Here is a 21148-nt window from a genome sequence, read left to right as displayed (position 1 = left end):
TTCTGGAAAAAAAATCTCAATTTGTCTGTCATAGTTGACGTGTACCTATGATGAAAATTACAGGCCTCTCTCATCTTTTTAAGTGGGAGAACTTGCACAATTGGTGGCTGACTAAATACTTTTTTTCCCCACTGTACTATGTTATATTTAGTTTATAGCTACATGCATCTGCTTCTACTGTTCCAGATTTCTCACTTCAAGATCCCACACTATGTGGTGTTTGTGGACAGCTATCCACTGACTGCCTCTGGAAAGGTAGGATGGCTTTATGACAGCATGTTTTTTCTGTCTTAATTCAGATCATCAGTTGACCAATGTTCTGTATCATGAATTCATAATCAGAGTAATCATACCATCACAGACTACTGTGGTGATCACCTCTCTGCTTTCCCTTTCCTAGATCCAGAAGATCAAACTGAGGGAGGAGATGGAGAAGAAGCTGGGTCTTTGATGGACAGAGGGACCTAGACAGACAGGGCTAATTGCAACCAACATGTCAACACGAGGTGATCTCTTGTTAACCATCAATGTGCCTTAAAGATCACCCGCACAGCGAATCTGAACTGCAACCACTATTGGTCACCGTATTACCGCTCCCTAAAGCTGATGTGGTGTTAACGTTTGTTTTAAACTATTTTGTCCTCTGGTAGGTATTATCTTCTGTATACATTAAACCTACTATTTCAGCAGACTAAGCACACATTTAACTATTTGACAATCATTTTGTGCAACTGAAATTAAGTATTTCCTTGTTAAGGAAGGTCCCGTGTAGCTCAGTTGGTAGAGCATGGTGCTTGCAACGCCAGGGTTGTGGGTTCGTTTCCCACGGGGTGCCAGTATAAAAAAATAAAAAATATGATGCACTCACTAACTGTAAGTCACTCTGTATAAGAGTGTCTGCTAAATGACTAAAATGTAACACAGATAATCTACTGTGGCAATTTACACTACACATGTTATGAATGGAAATGTCATGTTGGTGTACTTACTTGTATTTCCAATGTACTGTATGTAAACCATTAATAACAACTTGTCTTTATACAGTGTGGTCCTTTCTTAATGAAATATCCCTGAACTGTCCACATCTAACATTGTTAACTAAATCAAGCCAATCATGATTGAGTTAATATAATCTATGTTTTCAATAAGGCCTATGTAAAATGGCAGAATGTTTCTTTTTTAAGGATGACTTAATATAATCTAGGTTTTCATTAAGGCCTAAGTAAAATGGCAGACTGTGTCTTTCAGGTTTGAGTTCATATAATCTATGTTTTCATTAAGGCCTATGTAAAATGGCAGACTGTGTCTTCTTTAAGGATGACTTAATATAATCTGTTTTCATTAAGGCCTATGTAAAATGGACGACTGTGTTTTTAAGGTTTGAGTTAATATAATCTGTTTTCATTAAGGCCTAAGTAAAACGGCAGACTGTGTCTTCTTTAAGAATGAAGTTAATATAATCTGTTTTCATGAAGGCCTATGTAAAATGCTTCTTCTTTAGAACCACTTTGTGTAATGTTTTCTGCTTATTGCTTTTAGTCCAGCCCTTCCCCAACACACATGATTCAAAATAATCAATTGATGACTATACTTTTCAGTCTCAGCCATGTTTAGCTGAATCAGGTTAAAGAGGCTTGCCTGGATCTTAAAAACTGCCTGTATTTTTCAACGTTCCGTTTTGAACTCAGACATGGATAATAAACCATCTGTGATGTTCTTCTGACGGAGAAAGCCACGGAATCCTGACATTCACTGCTTGACCTAGGCTTAATCTGTGTCCAGGAAACTGGCCCTAAAACTATCCCACCTCTTCCAGAACTATCATTTGGAGCTCTTTCTAATAATAATAATATGCCATTTAGCAGACGCTTTTATCCAAAGCGACTTACAGTCATGTGCGCATACATTTTTACACATGGGTGGTCCCGGGGATTGAACCCACTACCCTGGCGTTACAAGCGCCATGCTCTACCAATTGAGCTACAGAGGACCACTCCCATCTTCTATGATGTCACCCACCTTTACCACATCATGAGCTCTATATAGACCTGTTGCTATGTCCCCATGTATATACGTTTGTAACTAAGCATTGTAACTTTGCCTAACAACACATTTGTACATAGCAACGTTTGGCATTATTAGTTTTATTTATTTCAGATTTCTTATTGGCATGTGTTTAAATTAATAACATTTTTTTTTACTGTTGTACATCAGTCCAAGATCATATATCATGATGATGTTCAATCGGTTGTCCAATCAGGTCGATTAAATAAAATGAAATAAAGATATTGAAAAATAAGTACTGAAATAGTTTATTTGTGTTGCACATCACTCATGAACCGTAACATAACAGAGCTTAGATGTTATTTTTGGTCTTAGTTTTATTGAAATACAAAATCTATTGCTGTAACAGACACAGACCCTTTGTAACCAATCTCTCTCCAGCTGGACACCAACACAGTCAGTCTAGGTCCCTCTGTCCATCACAGGCCCAGCTTCTTCTCCATCTCCTCCCTCAGTTTGATCTTCTGGATCTAGGAAAGGAAAAGCACAGAGGTGATCACAACAGTAGTCTGTGCTGGTGTTAATATCAATAACCTGGATAACCTGATTTTTTATGCTGTCATAAAGCCATCCTACCTTTCCAGAGGCAGTCAGTGGATAGCTGTCCACAAACACAACATAGTGTGGGATCTTGAAGTGAGAAATCTGGAAAAAGTATAAACAGTTACTCTTCTCGTTCACATAAGACATATTGCCGATGCTTGGCAATGATGGACTGACCTAAAGACTAGTTAAAATGACTTAAACTCAGTGGGATAACCATCTAGTTAAAACGACTTCAACTCAGTGGGATAACCATCTTCTGGCTTGCAGGAGATCCGTGTTCAATCCCCAGGTGATCCGTTTCTTTCTGTGTCACCTGTCCCTTGCAGAAGTCTCTGATCTCCTCTCTGCTACAGTCCTGTCCCTCCTTCAGTCTGATACAGGCACACACCTGTTCCCCCATCCTCTCATCTCTCACACCTATCACCTGGGGAGAAAGAGAGATGGACAGGACAGGGAGAGAAAATAAACACTTGGATATACTACAATCAGAAAACTGTTCCAATCATACGGTTGGCTATCATATGGTGATAGGAGTATTGAGAAATGAATACAGGAAATGAAAGGTTCTGGAACTAAGGGTTTGGTACTAACATTTCCTAGATAGATTTGTGTAACTTGTATGGTGTTACTGTGGTGTTGTCCTATTCTCTGCTGCCCTCTAGTGGTGCTGAGTCCTGGGCCTCCTGTACTTTGATATGTGTGTGGTTCTCACCTGGGCCTCCTGTACTTTGGGATGGGTGTGAAGGAACTGCTCTATCTCAGCAGGGTAGATGTTCTCTCCTCTACGTATGATCATGTCCTTTATACGTCCCACTATACGGCAGTATCCAAACCTGTCCAGACTGGCTATATCACTGTGGAGAGACATTCACAGTTGACGTTCGGTCTCACTTTTTATCTTGTGGCCGTCTCTGTCCGGGGTCTGGGTCTCTGTCTGGGGTTCCCTGTCAGGTGTCTCTGTCTGGGTCTCTGAATCTCTCATCTCTTACCCGGTCCTGTACCAGCGGTCCTTGGTGACCCCTCCCTGGTCTTGTCTGGGTCGTCCCAGTACTCCAGCATGACAGAGTAAGTTCTGATCAGCAGCTCTCCTGTCTCCCCCAGAGGAACCAGCTCTCCAGAGGACACATCCACCACCTTCGCCTGGCCAGGAGAAGACACAGGTAGGGTTTCATATATGTTTGAAATAATAATAAATATAAACATTATTCATTTGTTGATAAATTAGGTCCCTGACATTAGACACATGACTCTCTCTCTCTCTCTCTCTCTGTCTCTCTCTCTCTCTCACTTGTTCTCACACGCACACATTAGGTATATGTCTGGTGTCAGTTAAAGGGTTGATACCTCAGTGTGGTTCAGGATACATCCCACTGTCTCATACACATGTCTGGTGTCAGTTAAAGGGTTGATACCTCAGTGTGGTTCAGGATACATCCCACGGTCTCTGTCTTCAGTTCCTCGTTGTCTCGCGGGAAACCAAGGAACGCTGCAGGGCTGTTCTCTGTGGTCCCATAGCCTATCTGATGTTAACAAGGGAACAGTGTTACCCCATACAGATTATAAAGTATATTGTACACACACACACACACACAGAGAAAGAGATGGGAAGAACTTACTATCATATCCTTGACATTCATATCAGTTTTTAGTTTCCTCATGACTTCAGGAGGACAAAGAGACCCACCCGTAAACCCTGGAACAGAAATCACCATCATCCTTCCTGGGCACAAATACTATTCCTTTACTACTATACTAATACTTTATACTACTATTAAAGGGGCAATCTGCAGTTGAAAAATAACATAATGGATACCCCGCCACTGTTTTGGTCAAAAGCTGAGGGATGGGGGGGAGACATGTAACCACTCTCAAATTCATAGAAAGAGCTCTGGATGCAAGGATGACAATCCATTATATAAAAATGATTGTTTTAACAGGGCTTCAGACCGCGACCATTTAGTCGCATTTTGCAACCCTTTGATTTGGCTGTGCAATTAAAAAAACAAAAACGGTTGCATCAGTGCCAGCTGCAAATTCTAGCTGGTCAGCTCACTCAAAATGTCTTATTCTTTGGGGCGGCTAAAACCATGATTTGGTCAAGCAGTACACCTAAAGTAAAGTGCATTGATTCCTGCCATGAAAATGGCCGCCCCTGACAGTGCCTGTTTTGCCAGGAACAACTGCTGTGATGAGCCAGCCACTCTCTCTCCTTCCAACTGTGCGCTCTATTTAGAGGGAGAGAAAAATGCATTCTTTCAAAATGCAATTGCGGGAAAAACACAGTTTTTAAAACATGCTGTTGTTAGTTGAAGATGGGAAGGGTCTCAGCTTTCTGGGGGTATGAAAACTATTTCTAAATTCTCAATATTGAGCGATAGGCACTGTTTAAAAAAACAACGTTTCTGGTATGTCTTTGAGATGCAGAGCGCGCGAGGTGCACGTTGGCGCTGAGTCCTAGTAGACTACCGCTGGAATGTTTTTAGGGCATTCAATTTACTGAGATTAATCAATTACGCGGCTAACCATCAGCAATATTTACAGTTAGCGATCTAGCCCCAAATGAATTAGCCTATTGGCTAGTGCACACAAACATGTAGCACAATGGATCTCTATTGAGCAAAACAAATAGGAACATTCCAGAGCCCTATTTTGACAGTAGAAAACTATATATCAACAATAAGCTAATTGACCCTTCGCTAAGCCTCGCCCAATAATTTTGGGCAACCAATTGCAGCGTTCCAATGGATAGCAACTGTCGTCGAGTCCGACACCTCTGACAAGCTCACGTTTGAATTACATGAAAGACAGTGACGGCAGTGCGAATAAAACAATGGCTAAATAATTTAACCGTGCACCAGGAGTACTTGCTACTGTGATTCCTGAAATGCAGAGCCTGTTGGAGTATCTTTCGAAATTATACTTTTGTTACATTGTTTGCTAGCTCAGCTGGTTAGCTATCTCTCAGTCTCATTGACCACCAAACGTTGCTAACGCTAGCTAGCCACTTAATATAGCTTGTTTTCTCTAAATGTATGTTAGCTAGCTAAGTTAGCCATGTTATGACTACAACTCCTATCTGCTGTCGACATCAGGATATGATTTGAGAACCCTAGTTGCTCCTAAAGTGGTTAGTAGCTGACTGCATGCTGACAGTGATTTCAGAGCCATTCAGTGGCTAGCCACACTACAAACATAATTTGACCAGGTTCCTGTGAATCATTTGTAATGACAGTCAATCACAACATACCAGAGAGTTTCCTGATTAGCAAGGGGTAGTCTGTGTTTAATTTCATTGTGTATTAGTTTGAAACCATTGTGAGAGGATTTCGCCAGTGGTTGAATGGGGAATTGGGCTTCTCGGGAAAATGTTGTTCGAGGTTGCAACAGTAACCAAGGGGGACGGGGCTTGTTAACCTAAATTTCATGACAATCACTGGTTTAGGTTGCAGATCTAAATTACTTGAATCATGCATTCCTGCTTGGACATGTTTGATGAAAAAAATAAAAAATGTCATCATACCATCTCCGTAAAGCACTGTGAAGGACTTTCTAAATGATTATAAAATGTTTCTATTGCGTGACAAAATGTTGGTGCGACCAAATCATGGACTGGTGCCACCAACTGAAAATGTTAGTCTGGAGCCCCTCAAAAGGCTATACATTATAGCCTTAAAACATGGTTAAAACAGGGCTCCAGACTAACATTTTCCCCTGGTGCCACTAACCTTTTCAGTGTTTACATTTACATTGTTTACAAACATTGTAGTAAAACAAGCTTGTATTTGGGTTCTGATGGGGTACGACAGTTGAACTAAGCTCAAGAGGCATTTATAAGTGATATTCTTCAAGAATCAATGGCTACATATCATTCATTTATAAGTCCAAAAATGGATGTAGCAACTGCAGATTGCCCCTTTAAGCTTTAACTTTACCAGAGCAATGAAGTTTATTTCCAGCCAGCCAACAAACAACATTCTACACAAACATAAACTTTCAAATCTCTCACCAGATTCAACTGATGACAGGTCGTACTTGTGAAGGTCAGGCTGTCCAAGCATGTCAATGTACATGGTAGGAGTGCCGTAGAGGAAATTGCACCTGGCCCAGAGAACATAGAATGAGGTATTTAGTGTACTATAGAGGTTCATTCTCAATGTGCTCAGTGGCAGCTATTTCAATTCTTCTTATTACAACAGACTGACATGAAGTATCTCTATTGTAAGTCTCCAGGATGTGTACGTCACCTAAGGAAGGGGTTCATAAACTGTTTCACTCTTGCCCCCTTTCCAGCATTGATGACTATGTCAGTGTGTGATGACATAGTGCACACAACATTTACTTTTTCCCTTAAGTTTTCATGTTCCAAATCTAAATCTAAAGTTAAATGCGTTTCCATCGTATTTTCAACTCTACCGATAGTGGGAGGCACACCACTGGTGGGAAAATACGCATAATTTCTTTATGCAGATTTGTGAATATTCGCATGAAAATCTATGGCCAATTGGATGGAAACTTAGCTAATGACTAACATGAGAAGAGGATAACTGATGATGCACTACCCAATTTCGAAATTGCACCTTGTGCATTCTACTATTACAACTTTCAAGAGTAAGTTGAAAGCTGTACTGAGTTCCTTAAAAAAGGACCCCCCCCCCGCCCCCCACAGATTGGGAAGCACTGACCTAAGGGTCGGGCCTTAGGGTGTAAGACCTACCTTTCATTCTGAATGTCCCTCCTATCACTGAGCCAAAGCAGTGGTACAGAGGTACAGGAACACATGCGCTTATAGGCTGGGGGGAGCAGACAGAGCAGAAGTTAAACAAGGAACAGACAGAGAGAGAGAGAGAGAGAGAGAGAGAGAGAGAGAGAGAGAGAGAGAGAGAGAGAGAGAGAGAGAGAGAGAGAGAGAGAGAGAGAGAGAGAGAGAGAGAGAGAGAGAGAGAGAGAGAGAGAGAGAGAGAGAGAGAGAGAGAGAGAGAGAGAGAGAGAGAGAGAGAGAGAGAGAGAGAGAGAGAGAGAGAGAGAGAGAGAGAGAGAGAGAGAGAGAGAGAGAGAGAGAGAGAGAGAGAGAGAGAGAGAGAGAGAGAGAAGGAGAGACAGAGAAGGAGAGAGAGAAAGACAGAGAGAGACAGAGAAAGACAGAGAAAGACAGAGAGAGACAGAGAAAGACAGAGAGAGAGAGAGAGAGAGACAGACAGAGAGAGAGAGAGAGCCAGAGAAAGACAGAGAGAGAGAGACAGACAGAGAGAGAGAGAAACACAGAGAGAGAGAGACAGAGAGAGCCAGAGAGAGAGAGAGAGAGAGAGAGAGCCATAGAGCCAGAGTGAGCCATAGAGAACCATAGAGACAGAGACAGAGAGAGCCAGAGAGAGAAAGATAGAGACAGAGGGAATAATATTCTTATGTCTCCACTGACCCTCCAGTTGTATCCCAGACGTAGACCCACAAAATAGGCATTGTTGACGATGTTGTGGTGGGAGAGGGTGGCACCTTGTTCCCTAAACAACAGTAGACATCAGAGAGACAGACTAATACTGTTGTTCCCTACAGACCAGTAGACATCAGACAGACTAATACTGTTGTTCCCTACAGACCAGTAGACATCAGAGAGACTAATACTGTTGTTCCCTACAGACCAGTAGACATCAGACAGACTAATACTGTTGTTCCCTACAGACCAGTAGACATCAGACAGACTAATACTGTTGTTCCCTACAGACCAGTAGACATCAGACAGACTAATACTGTTGTTCCCTACAGACCAGTAGACATCAGAGAGACTAATACTGTTGTTCCCTACAGACCAGTAGACATCAGACAGACTAATACTGTTGTTCCCTACAGACCAGTAGACATCAGAGAGACAGACTAATACTGTTGTTCCCTACAGACCAGTAGACATCAGAGAGACAGACTAATACTGTTGTTCCCTACAAACCAGTAGACATCAGACAGACTAATACTGTTGTTCCCTACAGACCAGTAGACATCAGACAGACTAATACTGTTGTTCCCTACAGACCAGTAGACATCAGACAGACTAATACTGTTGTTCCCTACAGACCAGTAGACATCAGACAGACTAATACTGTTGTCCCCTACAGACCAGTAGACATCAGACAGACTAATACTGTTGTTCCCTACAGACCAGTAGACATCAGACAGACTAATACTGTTGTTCCCTACAGACCAGTAGACATCAGACAGACTAATACTGTTGTTCCCTACAGACCAGTAGACATCAGACAGACTAATACTGTTGTTCCCTAAGGACCAGTAGACATCAGACAGACTAATACTGTTGTTCCCTACAGACCAGTAAACATCAGACAGACTAATACTGTTGTTCCCTACAGACCAGTAGACATCAGACAGACTAATACTGTTGTTCCCTACAGACCAGTAGACATCAGAGAGACAGGCTAATACTGTTGTTCCCTACAGACCAGTAGACATCAGACAGACTAATACTGTTGTTCCCTACAGACCAGTAGACATCAGACAGACTAATACTGTTGTTCCCTACAGACCAGTAGACATCAGACAGGCTAAAACTGTTGTTCCCTACAGACCAGTAGACATCAGACAGACTAATACTGTTGTTCCCTACAGACCAGTAGACATCAGAGAGACAGACTAATACTGTTGTTCCCTACAGACCAGTAGACATCAGACAGACTAATACTGTTGTTCCCTACAGACCAGTAGACATCAGAGAGACAGACTAATACTGTTGTTCCCTACAGACCAGTAGACATCAGAGAGACAGACTAATACTGTTGTTCCCTAGAGACCAGTAGACATCAGACAGACTAATACTGTTGTTCCCTACAGACCAGTAGACATCAGACAGGCTAATACTGTTGTTCCCTACAGACCAGTAGACATCAGACAGGCTAATACTGTTGTTCCCTACAGACCAGTAGACATCAGACAGACTAATACTGTTGTTCCCTACAGACCAGTAGACATCAGACAGGCTAATACTGTTGTTCCCTACAGACCAGTAGACATCAGACAGGCTAATACTGTTGTTCCCTACAGACCAGTAGACATCAGACAGACTAATACTGTTGTTCCCTACAGACCAGTAGACATCAGACAGACTAATACTGTTGTTCCCTACAGACCAGTAGACATCAGAGAGACAGGCTAATACTGTTGTTCCCTACAGACCAGTAGACATCAGACAGACTAATACTGTTGTTCCCTACAGACCAGTAGACATCAGACAGACTAATACTGTTGTTCCCTACAGACCAGTAGACATCAGACAGACTAATACTGTTGTTCCCTACAGACCAGTAAACATCAGACAGACTAATATTGTTGTTCCCTACAGACCAGTAGACATCAGACAGACTAATACTGTTGTTCCCTACAGACCAGTAGACATCAGAGAGACTAATACTGTTGTTCCCTACAGACCAGTAGACATCAGACAGACTAATACTGTTGTTCCCTACAGACCAGTAGACATCAGACAGACTAATACTGTTGTTCCCTACAGACCAGTAGACATCAGAGAGACTAATACTGTTGTTCCCTACAGACCAGTAGACATCAGACAGACTAATACTGTTGTTCCCTACAGACCAGTAGACATCAGAGAGACAGACTAATACTGTTGTTCCCTACAGACCAGTAGACATCAGAGAGACTAATACTGTTGTTCCCTACAGACCAGTAGACATCAGACAGACTAATACTGTTGTTCCCTACAGACCAGTAGACATCAGACAGACTAATACTGTTGTTCCCTACAGACCAGTAGACATCAGACAGACTAATACTGTTGTTCCCTACAGACCAGTAGACATCAGAGAGGCAGGCTAATACTGTTGTTCCCTACAGACCAGTAGACATCAGACAGACTAATACTGTTGTTCCCTACAGACCAGTAGACATCAGACAGACTAATACTGTTGTTCCCTACAGACCAGTAGACATCAGAGAGACAGGCTAATACTGTTGTTCCCTACAGACCAGTAGACATCAGACAGACTAATACTGTTGTTCCCTACAGACCAGTAGACATCAGACAGGCTAATACTGTTGTTCCCTACAGACCAGTAGACATCAGACAGACTAATACTGTTGTTCCCTACAGACCAGTAGACATCAGACAGACTAATACTGTTGTTCCCTACAGACCAGTAGACATCAGACAGGCTAATACTGTTGTTCCCTACAGACCAGTAGACATCAGACAGACTAATACTGTTGTTCCCTACAGACCAGTAGACATCAGACAGACTAATACTGTTGTTCCCTACAGACCAGTAGACATCAGACAGACTAATACTGTTGTTCCCTACAGACCAGTAGACATCAGACAGACTAATACTGTTGTTCCCTACAGACCAGTAGACATCAGAGAGACTAATACTGTTGTTCCCTACAGACCAGTAGACATCAGACAGACTAATACTGTTGTTCCCTACAGACCAGTAGACATCAGACAGACTAATACTGTTGTTCCCTACAGACCAGTAGACATCAGACAGACTAATACTGTTGTTCCCTACAGACCAGTAGACATCAGAGAGACTAATACTGTTGTTCCCTACAGACCAGTAGACATCAGACAGACTAATACTGTTGTTCCCTACAGACCAGTAGACATCAGACAGACTAATACTGTTGTTCCCTACAGACCAGTAGACATCAGACAGACTAATACTGTTGTTCCCTACAGACCAGTAGACATCAGACAGACTAATACTGTTGTTCCCTACAGACCAGTAGACATCAGACAGGCTAATACTGTTGTTCCCTAGGGACAAACATACAGACATCAGTGAGACCAGGAAGAAACAATGAATACCTGTTGATGGTTTCTGTGTGTAGGTATATAGGGTAATTCCATATTGTACATGCAGTCTGTGGTCTGTGTCTATGTATTGTAGATGGTTGAAACAATGTTTGCAGTATTACTGCTCCAGGGGCGCTGCACTGCAACCAACCCCTCGGTGTGTGTGTGTGTGTGTCTCTGAGTTTTGGGTTCAAAGACAAAAGACAAATTTCCATTCTCTGCAAAGAAAATTGACAATATTCTTCTTCTTTTCAAAAGGATACCTACAGATGTGAACTGTATGTTGATGGGGTCGTCGAAGGACAGTTTGGTCTGCAGGTCCTGCAGCTCCTGGTGGTGCTGTCTGCTTCCAGCCTGCATCACGTCCTCTACATGTACAGTCCCTGTCTGTCTGCTGTCTGACACTATCACCATACACAGGTCTGGTAGCCTGGCAGGAGGAACACAGTAGGCTAACATTACAGGAACACAATGACAGTTACATTACAGTAATATTACAGTAACAACCTTCATTAGGGCCTCTACTGTCCCTGTCTGTCTGCTGTCTGTCATCATCACCATACACAGGCAATGAGGTTGGTTCCATTTACAGTTACAGGTACATAGACATCCACCAGTGGTAATATTTCTTATTCAGAGTCAATTCAGTATAATTCCAGTGTATCCCTTTTACTGTGTTTTACATGAGCCAATAATTCTATTACATCATTTGTGATATACAGTATCACATGACTTATTTTTATGTCCCTGCATCAGTAAAAGCAGGAAGTGCTTCACCTATGCCTCTACTGCCATTCATTCCAATTAGACTGGCTTGGATTTATCCCTGACCAAAATGGCTGCCATTATCATACCATTCTGGAACTTTGAGGGTTCATGACATACCCCTTCCAGTAATTTAATAGGATCTCTACTATGGCTATAAGTATGTTAGCCACAGACCACATATATGTTCAGGGTTCTATATCTATGATTATTAGTATCCTGCTAGTTACTTGTTTACTTCATGGTGCAGTAATACAATATGTCTGTTGATTCAATCATGGTGCAGTCGTACAACATTAACATACCGGTCTGTTGATTCACTCATGGTGCAATAGTACAATATTAACATACCTGGAGCTCCTAAAGACCCCTGACTCTGCTGTGTCCATCTCTGGGCAGATCTGTCTCAGCATGTCACAGAACCTCTGGGTCTTAAACTGGGTGGGACACACCACAGCTTTACACTGCACCTACAGAGACAGACAGAACAGAACATCTGGGTATTAAACTGGGAAGGACACAGACAGCACCAGGGTCGGGATCTGTTCAGTTATTCAGTCAGTCAATCCAGGAAGTGCATTGAAATTCAAATCTGGAAATGTAAAACAACATGGTACTGGATAAGAACAAACTGGAAACCACATATCCTGAGGCTGCATTTATTGTAGCCGGGGATTTTAACAAAGCAAATTTGAGTACTAGGCTGCCAAAGTTCTATCAACATATCGACTGCTGTACTCGTGCTGCCAAAATCCTTGACCATTGCTATTCGAACTTCTGTGATGGTTATAAGGCCCTCCTCCGCCCTCCTTTCGGCAAATCTGACCACAACTCCATTTTGCTCCTCCCTTCCTATAGGCAGAACTCAAACAGGAAATACCCTTGCTAAGGACTATTCAACGCTGGTCTGACCAATCGGAATCCATGCTTCAAGATTGTTCTGATCACGCGGACTGGGATATGTTCTGGGTAGCTTCCGAAAATAATTTAGACGAATACACTGAGTTTATCAGGAAGTGTATAGGTGATGTTGTGCCCACTGTGACTATTAAAACCTACACTAACCAGAAACTGTGGATAGATGGCAGCATTCGCGCCAATCTGAAAGCGCGAACCACCGCATTCAACCATGGCAAGGTGACTGGGAATATGGCAGAATACAAACAGTGTAGCTACTCACTCCGCAAGGCAATTAAACTGGCAAAACATCAGTTTAGAGATCAAGTGGAGTCGTAATTCAACGGCTCAGACACGAGACGTATGTGGCAGGGTCTACAGACAATCACGGACTACAAAAAGAAAACCAGCCACGTCGCCAACACCGACGTCTCGCTTCCAGACAAGCTAAACACCTTCTTCGCCCGCTTTGAGGATAACACAGTGCCATTGACGAGGCCCACTACCAAGGACTGTGGCCTCTCCTTCTCCGTGGCCGACGTGATTTAGACATTTAAACATGTTAACCCCCGCAAGGCTGCCGGCCCAGACGGCATCCCTAGCCGCGTCCTCATAGCATGCGCAGCAGCTGGCTGGTGTGTTTATGGACATATTCAATCTCTCCCTTTCTCAGTCTGCTGTTCCCACATGCTTCAAGATGGCCACCATTGTTCCTGTACCCAAGAAAGCAAAGGTAACTGAACTAAATTACTATCGCCCTGTAGCACTCACCTCTGTCATCATGAAGTGCTTTGAGATACTAGTCAAGGATCATATCACCTCTACCTTACCTGTCACCCTAGACCCACTTCAATTTGCTTAACGCCCCAATAGATCCACAGACGATGCAATCGCCATCACACTGCACAATCCCATCTGGACAAGAGGAATACCTATGTAAGAATGCTGTTCATTGACTATAGCTCAGCATTCAACACCATAGTACCCTCCAAGCTCATCATCAAGCTCGAGGCCCTGGTCTGAACCCCGCCCTGCGCAACTGGGTCCTGGACTTCCTGACGGGCCGCCCCCAGGTGGTGAAGGTAGGAAACAACATCTCCACTTCGCTGATCCTCAACACTGGGGCCCCACAAGGGTGCGTGTTCAGCCCCTCCTGTACTCCCTGTTCACCCATGACTGCGTGGCCAAGCATGCCTCCAACTCAATCATCAAGTTTGCAGACGACACAACAGTAGTAGGCTTGATTCCCAAACAATGACGAGACCGCCTACAGGGAGGAGGTGAGGGCTCTGGGAGTGTGGTGCCAGGAAAATAACCTCTCACTCAACCTCAACAAAACAAAGGATATGATCGTGGACTTCAGGAAACAGCAGAGGGTGCACCCCCCCATCCATATCGACGGGACCGCAGTGGAGAAGGTGGAAAGCTTAAAGTTCCTTGGCGTACACATCACCGACAAACTGAAATGGTCCACCCACGCAGACAGTGTTGTGAAGAAGGCGCAACAGAGCCTCTTCAACCTCAGGAGGCTGAAGAAATTCGGCTTGGCACCTAAAACCCTCACAAACTTTTACAGATGCACAATTGAGAGCATCCTGTCGGGCTGTATCACCACCTGGTATGGCAACTGCACCGCCCGCAACCGCAGGGCTCTCCAGAGGGTGGTGTGGTCTGCCGAACGCATTATCGGGGGCAAACTACCCGCCCTCCAAGACACATACAGCACCCGATGTCACTGGAAGGCCAAAAAGATCATCAAGGACATCAACCACCCGAGCCACTGCCTGTTCACCCCGCTATCATCTAGAAGGCGAGGTCAGTACAGGTGCATCAAAGCTGGGACCGAGAGAATGAAAAACAGCTTCTATCTCAAGACCATCAGACTGTTAAATAGCCATCACTAGCACATTACAGGCTGCTGCTGCCTATTGAAATCACTGGCCACTTTAAGAAATGGAACACTAGACACTTTAATAATGTTTACATATCTTGCACTACTCATCTCATATGTATATACTGCATTCTATTCTATAATATTCTACTTTATCTTAGTCCATGCCGCTCTGTCATTGCTTGTCCATTTATGTATATTTTCTTAAATTCCATTCCTTACTAGTTTTGTGTGTATTGGGTATATGATATCAAATTGTTAGATATTACTTGTTAGATATTACTGCACTGTCGGCGCTAGAAGCACAAGCATTTCGCTACACCCGCAATAAAATCTGCTAAACACGTGTATGTGACAAATACAATTTGATTTGAACATACCTTCCTCAGGGTGTACTCCAGCTCCTTCAGCTGATAGGCTGGGTTTATTGACACCTGTAGAGGTTATCACAATGCTTTAATATTAGGAACAATAGATCCTAACAGATAATACATATTCATTTTAGAATCTAATTTAATAGATCATCTTCACCAGTATGATGCCAGCCTTGGCTGTGGCGAACTGAAACAGGATCCAGTGGTATGTGTTGGGCCCCCAGACTCCTAGTCTGTCCCCTCTCTTCAGACCCAGGGCCAGGAGACCTGCAGCGGCCTGGTCAACCTGGGGAGGAAGGAGACCATGACCCAGGTAGTAATATATAGGATGATATCCCTATATGCACAGGCATTCTGTAATTTGTGTTTGTGAGTATGTGTATAAATGTAATGTAATACATTGTTACAAAGCTGTTTATGTTTGCGTTGTTTCATCATGGATGACCTAGTTAGCAGGCCGCAGGGTGTTGCAGCAGCATGGATGACCTAGTTGGCAGGCCTCAGGACAGATTCACCCGGTTTCCTCCCTGTTACTGTACGTCTGCATAGATGTTTAACCAGTGGTAATCAATAGTTTCCTAAAAATATACTGACACGTAATACTTGTCACGTAATTCCACGATGTCAGGTTTTACTATTTGGTAAAACACCAAACAAATGCACTGAGAGATAGGCCTGCTGTGTGTGCTTTGAGTGGGAACAGAGGTAATGGCCTAACAGTAATGGCCTCTAGATATGATGCAACAGATTAGAAGAGAGGGTGGATGAAAGACCTACGTCCTCCTGAAACTGGGAGAAGGTCTTACGGACTCCATCCTGCAGGAACACCAGGGCCTCTCTGTGGGGCCAGCGGTCAGCTGCCGCCTGCAGACTCTGACCCACCGTCTGGCCCAGCAGGGACACTGAGGACGCCCCATGGACGTAGCTGAAGCTCTGCCCCGGGACCAGGGGGGGACTGTCCACATGGAGGAATCTGTTGAGGGACAGAGATAAACAATATACAGAGCAACTACAGTAGACAACCAAATCAATTACAATCAGCTCACGTTTTTGACATATGTACAGTGAGGGAAAAAAGTTTTTGATCCCCTGCTGATTTTGTACGTTTGCCCACTGACAAAGACATGATCAGTCTATAATTTTAATGGGAGGTTTATTTGAACAGTGAGAGACAGAATAACAACAACAAAATACAGAAAAACGCATGTCAAAAATGTTATAAATTGATTTGCATTTTAATGAGGGAAATAAGTATTTGACCCCTCTGCAAAACATGACTTAGTACTTGGTGGCAAAACCCTTGTTGGCAATCACAGAGATCAGACATTTATTGTAGTTGGCCACCAGGTTTGCACGAGGGATTTTGTCCCACTCCTCTTTGCAGATCTTCTCCAAGTCATTAAGGTTTCGAGGCTGACGTTTGGCAACTCGAACCTTCAGCTCCCTCCACAGATTTTCTATGGGATTAAGGTCTGGAGACTGGCTAGGTCACTCCAGGACCTTAATGTGCTTCTTCTTGAGCAACTCCTTTGTTGCCTTGGCCGTGTGTTTTGGGTCATTGTCATGCTGGAATACCCATCCACGACCCATTTTCAATGCCCTGGCTGAGGGAAGGAGGTTCTCACCCAAGATTTGACAGTACATGGCCCCGTCCATCGTCCCTTTGATGCGGTGAAGTTGTCCTGTCATTGCATGGAGCTCCAGGCCCAGGGAGATTGACAGTTATTTTGTGTTTCTTCCATTTGCGAATAATCGCACCAACTGTTGTCACCTTCTCACCAAGCTGCTTGCCGATGGTCTTGTAGCCAATTCCAGCCTTGTGTAGGTCTACAATCTTGTCCCTGACATCCTTGGAGAGCTCTTTGGTCTTGGCCATGGTGGAGAGTTTGGAATCTGATTGATTGATTGCTTCTGTGGGCAGGTGTCTTTTATACAGGTAACAAGCTGAGATTAGGAGCACTCCCTTTAAGAGTGTGCTCCTAATCTTAGCTCGTTACCTGTATAAAAGACACTTGGGAGCCAGAAATCTTTCTGATTGAGAGGGGGTCAAATACTTATTTCCCTCATTAAAATGCAAATCAATTTATAACATTTTTGACATGCGTTTTTCTGGATTATTTTGTTGTTATTCTGTCTCTCACTTTTCAAATAAACCTACCATTAAAATTATAGACTGATCATGTCTTTGTCAGTGGGCAAACGTTCAAAATCAGCAGGGGATCAAATACTTTTTTCCCTCACTGTACTGTAGTCGACCAAAGTTTAATACAGAGAGAGAAGACACAGAGATGGGTTGGTACAGAGAGAGATACACAGAGGGATGGGTTGGTACAGAGAGAGGGAGTAGAAACAGAGGGATGGGTTTGGTTTACAGACAGAGTTGACTGTGAGGGTGTTCTTTATCAATGACAGCGGTCTCTTTTGAAACACAGGAAGGTTCTGATTGGAATCCCCCTTCATCTTGTGGTCCTCTGTAGCTCAATTGGTAGAGCATGGCGCTTGTAACGCCAGGGTAGTGGGTTCGATCCCCGGGACCACCCATACGTAAAAATGTATGCGCACATGACTGTAAGTCGCTTTGGATAAAAGCGTCTGCTAAATGGCATATTATTATTATTATTATTATTATCTTAGACCCAACCTATTGTAGTGTTCTCTGACTGTGGTTTCATAGCGGACTCCTCTTCACTGTTCTCTTGGGAGCCGTTGGGAAAATGGCACAAATATGTTTCCCCTCAATCACTCCCTATTCTCCTATCAGGTCACAGGTCACGGGACGTCTTTCAGAGGGGAAACCAGAGATAATGGATACGTGAAAAAACAACCACGCTGAGCCCCGTTCCTTACAGCCAAGACAAAGCAGAAACTGAGTTGGACAATCCAAGTAAAAACATATTTTAAAAACATGTTTCTGAAAAGGAAATCTCACAAGCATTGTTTCTATAGTATGCAGTGACTTGAGCAGGGCTCAGCAGGCATTGAAATACATTACCCTCAGTCTGAATACTAGTCAAGTCACATACAAGCCATCAAGACCATACTCTACAGTTGACAGATCATAGCGATCATTGCAACTATAATTGACAAAATTGAAATGGAATTGACCTCAACTAGTGGTGTGCTCTATAGGTCTGAATGACGAAATGTCATCTACAATCTATGTCAAAGGTCAGAGGTAGTCTTTAGAAAGGAAACAACTTGCAAAGGTCAGACAGAGAAATAATCGAACTAGTCTGTTTATGTATGACAATGACAAGAGAGTAAACCTACCGACAGCACCAGAGCCTGGTTGGGTTCCCAGGTGTCCAGCCCTTCTAGAGAACACACTGAGCTGTCCGAGGTGAGGTGCCCTGGACCTCAGTAGCGAGGAGCTGATCCGCACCGCTGACATGGTCTCAGTCAGCTCTGAAAATATTTATTATGTTCTGAATCAATTTAGACCCTTGTTAAAAATGTTGGCTTAAAATCTTCCTAGAAGTCAGAAAAACATGAGAAGGGACATGTAAAAAATGCAGATTTTTGGCACTTTAGAAAGTCTTTATTCATATTATAAATCAGATTTGTTGAATTTTCCCATGTTGTGTCTATTAAAAGAGGCACTTTTTTAATATAACAGTATTTTTTTTAAATTCAATATTGGTGCACAATTTCTATGTAAAATATCAAAGGAACGCAAAAGGCACTATTAGTGAAATGACCCATCAATAATTTTTGATTTCTTACCATTATAAATCGATGGCCATTGAAGTGCATTGGATTTTATGCTAATATTGTTGCAGTACAAAAGTATGAATAGTATTAAACAGGAACATGAAGGTCTGTCTGCATATTCTAAAGTTGGATAACTTTTGATAACGTAAGTGTTTTCAGCAAGCACATTAATAAGAAGTCGGATTTCTAAAGTTGTTCTTGTTCTGCAAGCACATCTATCGAACATTATTTTGCGGCTCAAACATTTACTTCAGAAAAACATGTAATTACAAGAGAGATTACTCGCACTTTTTCTTATTTTGGCTTGGTAGTGGGTAGGCTATAGCTAGGTCGTTACACAGAATTTCCATGCTGGTTTGAAAACTCTGTTAGACTGCAGAATAGACAACAAACAAATACTTTTCACTAGTCAAAATTAAGGTGTCACTGGGGAATAATCATCAGGTAATCATAATTGAGTGTTTGTTATTTTAGCCATCTGGCCGCAGGCCTGACCGTTGGCTCGACATCTTACTGTAACATTAGGAGTTAATATACAGTACTTGCACTGGTTTATATTATTATTCGATTAACGCTCTCAAATAGATTATGTTACATCAAATCTCTGTTAGGGTACATCATCATGTCCCATCACGAAGGATTAAAAAACTGAATCAAAGGATTGATCGTCTGACCGACGTGAACATAGGCCTCAATAAATCAATCACTCTTGGAAATCTACATATTGGAATAATACCGGTCTGCGCCCTATAATCTCTGTTTGATAAACTATTGTAACTTTTCTGAACATATCCTTACAGTAAATGACAAAAGAATGTGCACTAACTTCAGAAACATTTTCTCCGATCTTTTCAGGTATAACATACGCCCAGTAAATTTCCCTACCAGAAATCAGGCGATATCGTAAAGTCTTGTGTATTGGCGCAACCCAATTCAGGAGGAAACTGAAGAACAGTTGGTTTGACAGCGTTTTGCGAGTGTCGGCTCACTCGCTTTCCTTGTACAACCTGTTGCGAAACACGCCGTGCGCAATCTACTTGGGCATGTCCTGATTGCGCATGTCCAACAACGAAGCCCAGCTGTCATGGCGGCAGGTATGTTAAAATGTCTTTATTTTCTGGCTAGGTAGCAAGCTTTTTTCTTCTTTTTGTAATACTGTGATGACCTGACTAGATCATAAAAGAACAACTGTCCAGACAGAGGATTGAGTTTACGAATGGACGGTTTATTAAACCAACTTTACACAGGCTACTGTTTGGCCGTAGCCCACGCCAAATAAACGAAAGATAACCCACAAGCCAATCGTGACCTTCTCTTGTGAAGCCCAGACGTAAAGAGAGAGAGAACAAAGGCTAAACCTGGTCTTAACTTCCAATGCTCCATCCCCCTGCCCAACCCCCCTCCACGCCACTCCGCCAACCGCCAGGATGCCCGGCATCAGAATATTCCAGGCATTCCCGTGATTGGCAGATAGTAGGTTGATTGACATGTCGGACCCCGCGAACACTGGGTACTGGTAGGTACAACACAACCATCTACTAGCCTAACACATAACACACAGCTGTCTGTGCGGGTCGCTACACAGCCCCCCCACCACAAAGTCCCTAGTCCCCGAGGGAACAAACAAAGTCTCTGAAGCGACCCGGAGGTCTCCTTTGCCTGCGTGGCTGTGATGGCCGCAGAGTGCCCCTCTGGGAACCAGGGGATGAAGGCAAGGACATGGGGGACAAGGAAGCGGGAACGGGTAATACAGTCCGTGGCTCTGGGGAACCACGCGGTGACACAGGGGGAGTGGGCTGTCTGGAGCCTTGTCTGCGGCACCTGGGGGTGGGTGCCTGGAGAATGTCATTGCCAGAGAGGGGAATTGTGGGGGTTCCTGGGGTTTGGGGAGAAGAGGCCCCTCTATATGGGGCTAACCTGTCCCGGTGCAGTGTCACCTTTCTCCCCCTGGGAGGAAGCTGCACCCGGTAAACAACCTCCCCTACCCTCTCCAGGACACTGCAGGGTCCCACCCAGTGACTGTCCAACTTGGGGCATCTGCCTTTTTTCCTTAGCGGGCTGTAGACCCAGACCAGCTCCCCAGCC

The 21148-nt window shown here is 43.4% G+C and overlaps 1 protein-coding gene and 1 pseudogene across 2 annotated transcripts in view; one reads left to right on the top strand and one right to left on the bottom strand.

Moving 5' to 3' along the window:
- Positions 1-1039, top strand: part of LOC311149691 (medium-chain acyl-CoA ligase ACSF2, mitochondrial-like) — a 29882-nt gene extending 28843 nt beyond the window's left edge. Inside the window, exons 15-16 of the mRNA XM_084186899.1 lie at positions 187-255; positions 401-1039. Coding sequence (XP_084043025.1) covers positions 187-255; positions 401-451 — 120 coding nt within the window. The 3' untranslated portion in view covers positions 452-1039. The remainder of the gene's footprint in view (positions 1-186; positions 256-400) is intronic.
- A 1257-nt stretch (positions 1040-2296) lies between these two features.
- Positions 2297-19951, bottom strand: LOC311140088 (medium-chain acyl-CoA ligase ACSF2, mitochondrial-like; annotated as a pseudogene). Its single transcript has 18 exons — positions 19890-19951; positions 18623-18757; positions 16130-16325; positions 15510-15638; positions 15359-15412; positions 12542-12660; positions 11689-11855; positions 11311-11386; positions 8027-8108; positions 7325-7400; positions 6617-6708; positions 4227-4303; positions 4023-4130; positions 3600-3750; positions 3323-3464; positions 2924-3034; positions 2641-2709; positions 2297-2534 (listed from the first exon to the last, which is right to left on the bottom strand). The product of its transcript is annotated as a medium-chain acyl-CoA ligase ACSF2, mitochondrial-like (transcript).
- Positions 19952-21148: the final 1197 nt, after the last annotated feature.

This window comes from Coregonus lavaretus (genome assembly GCF_964263955.1).
Source record: "Coregonus lavaretus genome assembly, chromosome: 2".
Classification (NCBI taxonomy): Eukaryota; Metazoa; Chordata; class Actinopteri; order Salmoniformes; family Salmonidae; genus Coregonus; species Coregonus lavaretus.
Note: the sequence above shows the minus strand (reverse complement) of the source record. Positions and strands in the feature narration are given on the sequence as shown.